Source organism: Oncorhynchus nerka, linkage group LG15, assembly GCF_034236695.1.
Source record: "Oncorhynchus nerka isolate Pitt River linkage group LG15, Oner_Uvic_2.0, whole genome shotgun sequence".
In the NCBI taxonomy this organism is placed as follows: Eukaryota; Metazoa; Chordata; class Actinopteri; order Salmoniformes; family Salmonidae; genus Oncorhynchus; species Oncorhynchus nerka.
The window spans coordinates 35,507,085-35,517,432 of record NC_088410.1 but is presented as its reverse complement, the minus strand read 5'-3'; the positions used below and the strand labels follow the sequence as shown (position 1 = coordinate 35,517,432).

General features: G+C 43.2%; 2 protein-coding genes across 4 annotated transcripts; one reads left to right on the top strand and one right to left on the bottom strand.

Annotated features, from left to right (window-relative positions):
• Nucleotides 1-259: 259 nt before the first annotated feature.
• On the bottom strand, nt 260-4,807 carry LOC115142568 (uncharacterized). 3 transcript variants are annotated; one of them, XM_029682128.2, is made up of 5 exons: nt 4,654-4,807; nt 1,677-1,793; nt 1,387-1,519; nt 765-960; nt 260-671 (listed from the first exon to the last, which is right to left on the bottom strand). In XM_029682128.2, exons 2-5 carry the CDS (start codon nt 1,748-1,750, stop codon nt 523-525), a joined length of 552 nt encoding a protein of 183 aa, XP_029537988.1. In that variant the 5' UTR covers nt 1,751-1,793; nt 4,654-4,807; the 3' UTR covers nt 260-522. The 3 variants fall into 3 exon arrangements, with proteins under 3 accessions (XP_029537988.1, XP_029537986.1, XP_029537987.1); XM_029682126.2 differs by lacking the exon at nt 4,654-4,807 and adding an exon at nt 2,515-2,636; XM_029682127.2 differs by lacking the exon at nt 4,654-4,807 and adding an exon at nt 1,886-2,090.
• Nucleotides 2,708-5,570, top strand: LOC115142570 (group XIIB secretory phospholipase A2-like protein). The gene is made up of 4 exons (XM_029682129.2): nt 2,708-2,963; nt 3,890-3,978; nt 4,677-4,842; nt 5,183-5,570. The coding sequence occupies exons 1-4, from the start codon at nt 2,708-2,710 to the stop codon at nt 5,299-5,301; spliced, it is 630 nt and encodes a 209-aa protein (XP_029537989.1). The 3' UTR covers nt 5,302-5,570.
• Nucleotides 5,571-10,348: the final 4,778 nt, after the last annotated feature.

Genomic DNA, 10,348 nt, shown 5'->3' with positions numbered 1-10,348 from the left:
TGCCTTTATGCACTTTCCCCTGAGGAAATGTCGACAGATTAACCTTCCGTCAATCTCCAAAGCATTCTGGTCTTTGAATTCCTTTGTCATGTTCTTCTTCCCCTTTCCAGTCAAAGTTTCCTGGAAGATGTTGGAATCAGCTGTGAAAATGTACATAAGACTGAAATCACTGACTTGGGAATCGAGCACATCGTAAAGCTACAAATGACATTTCTATGGATATTGACAAGGAAATATGCATGATTTCATTTTGAATTACCAGTGTTAAACGTACATCATTTGGGAACTGTCGTCCACCTCGAAGTGACCGGTCAGTGCCTCGCTTTGACCAATCACTTCTTCTGAGAAAATCGCCCCTCTTGTCACAGCCCTGGCCTCTATTGCTCCACTCTCCGCCCCTGTTGGAACCGCCGCCGCCCCTGTTGGAACCGCCGCCGCCCCTGTTGGAACCGCCGCCGCCCCTGTTGGAACCGCCGCCGCCCCTGTTGGAGAAGTCTCTGGGCTGGTTAGTTCCGTGTCCACCTATTCCGGTAAAATCCCCACCCCTCCTGGCAGAGTTTGCCCCTCTGCCTCGTTGTCAAGTCTCTGCTGCTGAGGCTCCCGTCGCTGCTTCTTCTGCTCCCGTCCTTTCTTCTCGTTTACACCTTGAACATCCTTGATCTGATCAGGATCTGTGGAAACAGTTAAATGAAATTAATATCCTATACACCTTTTAAAGTCTGAATGCATTGCTAATAGTAAAGAGTTAATCCATAAAAACCCACCCTTCTCTGTAGCATGACCTGGGGATGCACCCTCCTTGCTATCACTGTAGAAGTCCAGGTCTCTACTGAAGTCAAAGCCTGGTTGCTCGAAATCACACTTCACTATGTTGTAGTCTCGGGCCACAGAGTCAAAGTCTTTATAAGATTGTGATGGGCATTTACGGAGCTTATTTTTCTTGGCCTGACCACACTGCTCCTGCAGAAAAATACAAAAAGGGTAACGTTATAACACAAAATCAAAAGGAAAGGGCCAATACCAAATGGTAATGGTTTGTGGCCTATTTCTATACCAACTTTTTAATCTACAGTAGGGCTCGCCAACCACGTTCCTGGAGAGCTACCGTCCTGTAGGTTGTCACCTCAACCGTAATCTGGCGCAGCTCAATCTAATAATTATCTGGTTGATAAACTGAATCAGGTTGGTTACAACTGGGATAGGAGCGAAAATCTACAGGAGAGTATCGCTCCACAGGTATGTGGTATGCAATTCGCCTAGTAGTACAAAGCACTGCACAAACGCAAGATAGGCATATGTTAGTTAGGCTTATGTCAATGTTTAGCAAAAAACTTATCCATTCTGAATTTGCCTATTCAGCATCTGTTTAGTACATGACACATTCACCTGTTGGTCCCCCTTTTTCCTCTTCCTGGGGCCACTCTGCTGACACCTTTGCAATGGCCACTTTCTGGACTGGGCATCCCTTTCGTTCACCTCCAGTTTAACTGGTTCCAGTTGCCTTTCATCCCTTTGAAATCTGAGAAAAATTGGATACAATCAATTGTCACAGTTGGCTATGTACTCCAATTCAAAGCTGAAACACATGACTATGTTAGTTAACTAGTTACATTAATCCAGCATAGTATAAGAGAGACAGTAGAAATAATGACTACTTGTATATTATAGTAGCTTACCTCTCTCTCGGCTCACAAGGCGCCGTGTCAAATTCTTTGTTTGGAAGACTTGAAAAAAGGCTGGTGAATGCCATGTTGTTGACATACACTGTTGTGTCAGGTAGGCCTACTCGTCTCCTGAAAATAAAAATGAGTGGTTATTCATTCATGACCACTACAAAATGTGTCTAGGTCATAGTGATATACTGCAGTAGCTTGCTAACGTGCACCTGCACCCCTCTATCTTGACGCTCGCGCACTTCACTTGCAAACGGTTCGTCTTGTTAGATGAGCGAACAGCACAAACATGTTTCCATGACAAGTACTCCCAAAATATAATTTTGATTACGAAACCAGTGCTATCACCAAACAAACAATTCACCAGAGAACGACATTACGTTTTCCTTGCTTACTTCCGAGCACGTGTGCACTACGTCGCCGCCAACGTGCCATTGCGTTCCTTCGGAAGTAGTACTTACCGAAGTGCACGTTCTACAGCACGAGAACATGTTGAAAGATAATTATCAGTCGTATTCATGACACCATTAGGTCTCTGGGCCAAGCTTTGCCTATGTTATCTTTGAATTTGTTGAATAAGTCATGTCTAGTAATGCAGTGCATTGATTATTTTTCTAACCATCATGTGTGAAGTACAATTAGTAGGTTGACTGTTTCATGCCACAATCACCAGTCTATTGTTATAGTCAAAATTGGTGACAGATCATCAGTCTTTATAGGACCATAGTCAAAACACTGAGACCAATATGATTACAATGAAGCACATTAACATTACTAACAGATAAATATAGCACACCTTGGGCACCTTTAAAACATAAATACAATCTAGATAGGAGCTGACCTTCGTTCCTCCACAGTGGAGGCTGTCCCGGTGTCTAGCTCAAAGTCCAGGTCTGGGTGCCGGTTGACGTGACAGAGTGAGTTGTCTCGTTCCCTCTCTCTGTGTGTTTGTGCTTCTCTCATTCCTCCAGCTGAACTCTGTGGATCATCAACGCTGTGTCCCTAGCTGTCCCTTCGCTTCTCTGAACCTCAATATGACACACTGGGCCTCCCTTGCTCTCCTTCTGGTTTTGGGCCTCTCCATCCAGGGGACCCTCTCCCAGGACGCTGAGGAACCTGCACCAGTGGACCCAAGCCAGGCCCCTGTCGACCCCTCCCAGGCAGAGGATGAGGACGAGTGGGGACTGAACTCCGTTAGGGGAGGCTTTGAAGCCGTGAATGGATACTTTGACTCCATGCTGGAGCTTATGGGCGGACGCGATGGAGTGTGCCAGTACCGCTGTCGATATGGTAAGAACATGACCAACTCCTCTGGCTAGCCTATCATACATGTATCATATGTGTGGCATGCCAACGATAGTCAGAATAGTTAGCTAAACAAGTCCATCTAGATCTAGACCAGGCTTGTGATTAGTTAGCCGAGATAATCTGTTTTGTACAGACCGCTTCCATGTGATCCTAAATTCAAATTGTGTAATGATTATCCAGCAGGTAGAGATCCATTATAGATTAGGGAGATGGTACACAATGGAGATAAACATAGACATTAAGATTTTCTGAAGTCTTAACATATCCTCATGTTAAAGCCATTCAAACTGTTAAATGCAAGAATACCGTATAACTGATTAGGGAGAGTTTATACTAGGAATTAATTTTACATTACTAATAACCTTTATCACCTCACATCTGATAATGCACCTTAGTCAGTGGACTATGAGCAAGGAGAGATAGCTGGCTGAGGTAAAGTGTGAAATAGTCAGCGATTCACAGCTAGGCTGTAGTCTTCACCATTGATATCATATGTCCATGGACTTTACCTGTGTTGACCATGGACCCTGTTTTGGTTACCACCATTTATGAACTGATAATCTTCCACAACAACGTCTGTTGTCTGACATAATTTACGGACATCCAACCATTGGGCACACACTGGTTGAATCAACATCATGTCAATGAAATTACGTTGAACCAATGTGGATTAGACTTGAGGTGAATTGACATCTGTGCCCAGTGGGCTACCTTTGCTGAGTTGGTCAATCAAGTGTGAATGGCGATCAAGGTTGGGTTCCCTTCCATTTCAAGTCAATTCAGTCCATTTATGAAGTAAACGGAAATTCCAGTTCCCATTTTCCTCTTGGAATTTAAAAACATAAGTGGAATTCAAATATTCCTCATGGCATTTCTTGAATTGAACTCTAACATTCTTTCTACCTCAGGTAAAGCTGCTCTTCCTCGCCCTGACTACCAGATGCAGGAGCCCAACGGATGCAGCTCCTACTTCCTAGGCCTTCCGGTACCCAATAGTGTATGTATATATAGATGATTGGAAACACACACACACACACACACACACACTTTAATGCTCAGTGAAACATTTCAACAATCAAGTATTTTTATAGAATGCAAATCAAAATAGTACATTGGTCATACAACTCCAATAATATACAGATTGAACAGTGCACATACACTGAGTGTACAAAACATTAGGAACACTGACCAAGTGAACGCTATGATCCCTTATTGTCACTTGTTAAATCCACTTTAATCAATGTAGATGAAGGGGAAGAGACAGGTGCCTCAAGACAATTGAGCTATGGATTGTTTATGTGCTATTCAGACCGCGAATGGGCAAGACAAAATATTTAAGTGCCTTTGAACAGGGTATGGTACTAAGTGCCTGGCGCACTGGTTTGAGTGCGTCAAGAACTGCAATGCTGCCGGGTTTTTAAACGCTCAACAGTTTCCTGTGTGTATCAAGAATAGTCCACCACCCAAAGGACATCCAGCCAACTTGAGCATTGGAGTCATCATGGGCCAGCATCCCCGTGGAACGCTTTCGACACCTTGTGGAGTCCATGCCCGACAAATGGATGCTGTTTTGAGGGCAAAAGGTGGTGCAACTCAATATTAGGAAGGTTTTCTTAATGTTTTGTACACTCAGTGTATAACACCATCATAGCACGCATGCACACACACTCACCACACTTGTCCTGTTCCATCAAGGTTGATCTGGGTATCCCTGCCATGACTAAGTGCTGCAACCAGCTGGATATGTGTTACGACACCTGCGGCTCCAACAAGTACCGCTGCGACTCCAAGTTCCGCTGGTGTCTCCACAGCATCTGCTCTGACCTCAAGAAGAGCCTAGGCTTCATGTCAAAGGTCGAAGGTCAGTCAACCTGATGCAGTGTACATGGAAAGTTCCACAGTCTGAAAAGTGTAGAAGCCGTCAAGCCCTTGATTCCTCAACTCCCTCTCAGAGTCCAGTGCAAGAGGCGCCAATGTCCCTCCCCTCAAACTTTCTCCAATGAACTTTGAGGGGGTGCAAGGAATTAAGGAAAAATCTAAGATTTGACAGCTTGTACACTTTCATACAGAGCCACAGATTACACCTACAGTCCTATACCTGAACTTTATTGCACTTTCATCAGGCCTATTGATATTTTGCTAAAGATGTTTAAATAGGCCAGTAATTATCGCTCATCCCCATGTCCCTCTTTACCTTCTAGCCTGTGAGACGGTAGCTGACACCCTGTTCAACACAGTCTGGACTCTGGGCTGCAGGCCCTACATGAATAGCCAGAGGGAAGCCTGCCTCTGTGAAGGAGAGGAGAGGGATGAGCTTTAAATTAGGGTTATAGACATACACACACACTCGCATATATATGCACACAACACACACGCACAGCTCTCCTATTCACCAAGTTATATGGGATACGTCACTCCAAATGACTGCTGGAGATGCAACTTGGCTATTTGTGTAATTTATTTGGTGTGTTTTACTTGGTTTTGTTTAACAGAACAAGTGCTGTATATTTGCAATAATTGTTGGGTTTATTTTTTTAAATCTGCAAAAAAACATGTACTTACAATACAATCTTGTATTTGTCTTCTTGAGTTGTGGAAAATCTGAGAATGTCATGTGCTTCAGACTGCATCTCTTCCTGAAAACAGGGGAACACAGAATGCACACAAATATACTGTACATGAACTTACAAAGATGACTGCCACACATTTTCTATTAAGTTCAAATGTGTTTTGTCTCGCCATAACTTAATTCTTGATTAAAAAAAATATTAGCCCCATTACGTAGAAATTATACTTTACTCCACTCTTAGTCCTGAGATACAAAGTGAAACAGGACAGGTTCTATAAAAATAGTCAGTTTCCTGGCTTTTATAACTAAAACAACCTCCTGGTACTGCCCATGCCATAATAACATAAAAGCAATCTGAACATACAGTACACTGAAAAAAGCTTCAATATGAATCCTCAAAGGATATGGCCAGAAGACAAATCCTAGGGTAGTATTACTATACTGAACAAAAATGTAATAGCACCATGCAACAATTTCTAAGAGTTCATATAAGGAAATAAGTCAATTGAAATAAATTCATTAGGCCCTAACTTATGGATTTCACATGACTGGGCAGGGGTGTAGCCATGGGTGGGCCTCAGAGGGCACAGGCCCACCCACTTGGCAGCCAGGCCCACCCACAGCCAGGCCCAGGCAATCAGAAAGATTTTTTTCCCCACAAAAGGGCTTTATTACAGACAAAAATGCTCCACAGCACCCCCCACGTTGTCTGCGGTTGTGAGGCCGGTTGGACGTACTGCTAAATTCTCTGGCAACAGCTCTGGTGGACATTCCTGCAGTCTGCACGCTCCCTCAAAACTTCAGACATCTGTGGCATTGTGTTGTGTGACAAAACTGTACATTTTAAAGTGTCCTTTCATTGTCCTCTGCACAAGATGCACCTGTGTAATGATCATGCTGTTTAATCAGCTTCTTTATATGACAACTGTCAGGCGTTTCAAACGTAACTTGTTCTGAGACTTGGAGTGGTTGTTCCCCTTGCTCTGCATGGGTAACGCTGCTTCGAGGGTGGCTGTTGTCGTTGTGTTCCTGGTTCGAGCCCAGGGAGGAGCGAGGAGAGGGACGGAAGCCATACTGTTACACTGGCAATGCTAAAGTGCCTATAAGAACATCCAATAGTCAAAGGTTAATGAAATACAAATGGTATAGTGGGAAATAGTCCTATAATAACTACAACCTAAAACTTCTTACCTGGGAATATTGAAGACTCATGTTAAAAGGAACCACCAGCTTTCATATGTTCTGAGCAAGGAACTTAAACGTTAGCTTTCTTACAAGGCACATATTGCACTTTTCCTTTCTACTACAACACTTTGTTTTTGCATTATTTAAACCAAATTGAACATGTTTCATTTATTTGAGGCTAAATTGATTTTATTGATGTATTATATTAAGTTAAAATAAGTGTTAATTCAGTATTGTTGTAATTGTCATTATTACAAATTAAATAAATAAATAAAAATCGGCTTTTAATAATCGGTATTGAAAAATCATAATCGGTCGACCTCTCGAAGCAACATCAGTCAGGAAGTTAAAGCTACTTCTTATGGATATGTGGGAGTGTAGCATCCCACCTGGCCAACATCCAGTGAAATGGCAGAGCGCCAAATTCAAATTACTATAAATATTAAACTTTCGTGAAATCACAAGTGCAATACATCAAAATAAAGCTTAACTTGTTGTTAATCCAGCCAAGGTGTCAGATTTCAAGAAGGCTTTACAGCGAAAGCAAACCATGCTATTATCTGAGGACAGCGCCCAGCACACAAATGCATAACAAATCATTTTCAGCCAGGGAGTTGCGACACAAAAGTCATAAATAGTGATATAATATATGCCTTACCTTTGAAAATCTTCTGTTGGCACTCCAAAATGTCCCAGTTACATTACAAATGGTCCTTTTTTTCGATAAATTCCTTTGACCTCTGTCATTGCCAACAAAGGGTATATAACAAATTATTGAGAAACTTTTGTTATTGACCAAATACTTATTTTCCACCATCATTTGCAAATAAATTCATTAAAAATCCTACAATGTGATTTTCTGGATTTTTTTTCTCATTTTGTCTGTCATAGTTGAAGTGTACCTATGATGAAAATTACAGGCCTCTCTCATATTTTTAAGTGGGAGAACTTGCACAATTGGTGGCTGACTAAATACTTTTTTGCCCCACTGTATGCAAGTATAATTTCTTTATTATTTTTATTATTAATTTGCATTAAAACAAATGCATAAAAACCTGTTTTTGCTTGTCCTTATGGGGTAGTATGTGTAGATTGATAAGGGGGAAAAAAAGTAATAATTTAAAAAAATCGAACTAACAAAATGTGGGAAAAGTCAAGGGGTCTGAATACTTTCCGAAGGCACTGTATATAATTTACACACACACAGCTCAGAGAGGCCCAGCTCATGAGCTTCATCAGTAGCATATCTGAATTTAGAATGGAAAATGAACGTGTCAGTGCAACAAATGAGTGTATCAAACCAAATCTATTAATTCTCTAACCAAACCGAATCATTTCAAACTAAAACATATCGTTCCCGTATCATATCAGAGCCCATGTATCTAGACACCTATTGAATCATCTTGAAAGGGAAATAAGCACATTCCTAATGTATTTATGTATATGTGGTGAAGTTGTGCTGTTGAGTTTGCGATGTAAGACACATTTCCTGAAAGGGACACACAATAAAGAATTAAGAAATAATTTGAAGATGTATGATGCTGATCAAGCCTACGTTGTCCCTGAATACTGATCTAAGGTCAGTTTAGTATTTTTTTTTACCTTTAAATGGTGAATGGGACAGGTTTATGGGTAACTGATTCTAGATCTGCACTTGAGGGTTATTCTACTGCCTCTCCTTAGTCTATGTAATGGAACAGAACAGTTCATCCAAACTTCAGGAAATAAATCTATTCATAAATACAGATGTAACAAGCACATACCTTTGAGCGACATCCATTGGTCCATGCCCGCTTTCTCAAAATGCTATTCACCCTAGCTTTAGGAGTAACATCCTTATTGGAAAAAAGTGTTAACATTTCCTTGTACTTCGTCTTCTGTTTACAGATGGCCTTTGATTCAGGCCCAAACGTTTCCATAGCAAGAGCAGCTTTTTTTGCCGGCAATCTGTTCCTCTATGATGTCCGGCTCCATCCTCTTACGAAGGAGCTCCAGGTAATCCCCACTGAGCTCCACAGGATCTCAATCAATGTCCCCATCTGTGTCTGGGGAGAAGGGACCACTGCTACCCCTCAATGAGCCTTCGCTCCAGTCTCTGGATGATGGGTCCATGATGTGGCTCATAGCAGAGGTAGCACCATACTCCTCCCCATCTTCTCTAGTGCTCCTCATGCTGCAGTATTCACTGTAGGGCTCTAGGGGCATAACCTGGCCATTGTCTCTCTTCTCAAGGCCATTGTCCCATTGCCCTGAGCTTGGTTCTAAATACTCCCTCCTCTGACTGCATGTCTCTGGTTCTCCATTCTCCCTCTGGTGGCTGTATGTCTCTGGTTCTCTATACTCCCTCTGGTGACTGCATGTCTCTGGTTCTCCATACTCCATCCGCTGACTGCATGTCTCTGGTTCTCCATTCTCCCTCTGGTGACTGCATGTCTCTGGTTCTCCATACTCCATCCGCTGACTGCATGTCTCTGGTTCTCCATTCTCCCTCTGGTGACTGCATGTCTCTGGTTCTCCATTCTTCCTCTGGTGACTGCATGTCTCTGGTTCTCTATACTCCCTCTGGTGACTGCATGCCTCTGGTTCTCCATACTCCATCCGCTGACTGCATGTCTCTGGTTCTCCATTCTCCCTCTGGTGACTGCATGTCTCTGGTTCTCCATACTCCATCCGCTGACTGCATGTCTCTGGTTCTCCATACTCCATCCGCTGACTGCATGTCTCTGGTTCTCCATACTCCATCCGCTGACTGCATGTCTCTGGTTCTCCATTATCCCTCTGGTGACTGCATGTCTCTGGTTCTCCATTATCCCTCTGGTGACTGCATGTCTCTGGTTCTCCATACTCCATCCGCTGACTGCATGTCTCTGGTTCTCTATACTCCCTCTGGTGACTGCATGTCTCTGGTTCTTCATACTCCCTCTGGTGACAGCATGTCTCTGGTTCTCCATTATCCCTCTGGTGACTGCATGTCTCTGGTTCTCCATTATCCCTCTGGCATGTCTCTGGTTCTCCATTATCCCTCTGGTGACTGCATGTCTCTGGTTCTTCATACTCCCTCTGGTGACTGCATGTCTCTGGTTCTTCATACTCCCTCTGGTGACTGCATGTCTCTGGTTCTCCATTATCCCTCTGGTGACTGCATGTCTCTGGTTCTCCATTATCCCTCTGGTGACTGCATGTCTCTGGTTCTCCATACTCCATCCGCTGACTGCATGTCTCTGGTTCTCTATACTCCCTCCGGTGACTGCATGTCTCTGGTTCTTCATACTCCCTCTGGTGACAGCATGTCTCTGGTTCTCCATTATCCCTCTGGTGACTGCATGTCTCTGGTTCTCCATTATCCCTCTGGTGACTGCATGTCTCTGGTTCTCCATTATCCCTCTGGTGACTGCATGTCTCTGGTTCTTCATACTCCCTCTGGTGACTGCATGTCTCTGGTTCTTCATACTCCCTCTGGTGACTGCATGTCTCTGGTTCTCCATACTCCCTCTGGTGACTGCATGTCTCTGGTTCTTCATACTCCCTCTGGTGACTGCATGTCTCTGGTTCTTCATACTCCCTCTGGTGACTGCATGTCTCTGGTTCTTCATACTCCCTCTGGTGACTGCAT

Coding starts and splice junctions, on each gene's coding strand:
- LOC115142570 (XM_029682129.2), top strand. CDS start 2,708: ATGACACACTGGGCCTCCCTTGCTCTCCTTCTGGTTTTGGGCCTCTCC. Junction 2,964..3,889: donor CCAGTACCGCTGTCGATATG/GTAAGAACATGA, acceptor TTTCTACCTCAG/GTAAAGCTGCTCTTCCTCGC. Junction 4,843..5,182: donor CTTCATGTCAAAGGTCGAAG/GTCAGTCAACCT, acceptor TTTACCTTCTAG/CCTGTGAGACGGTAGCTGAC.
- LOC115142568 (XM_029682126.2), bottom strand. CDS start 2,636: ATGAGAGAAGCACAAACACACAGAGAGAGGGAACGAGACAACTCACTC. Junction 1,520..1,676: donor CCTTGTGAGCCGAGAGAGAG/GTAAGCTACTAT, acceptor AATTTTTCTCAG/ATTTCAAAGGGATGAAAGGC. Junction 672..764: donor AGGTCATGCTACAGAGAAGG/GTGGGTTTTTAT, acceptor CTGTTTCCACAG/ATCCTGATCAGATCAAGGAT.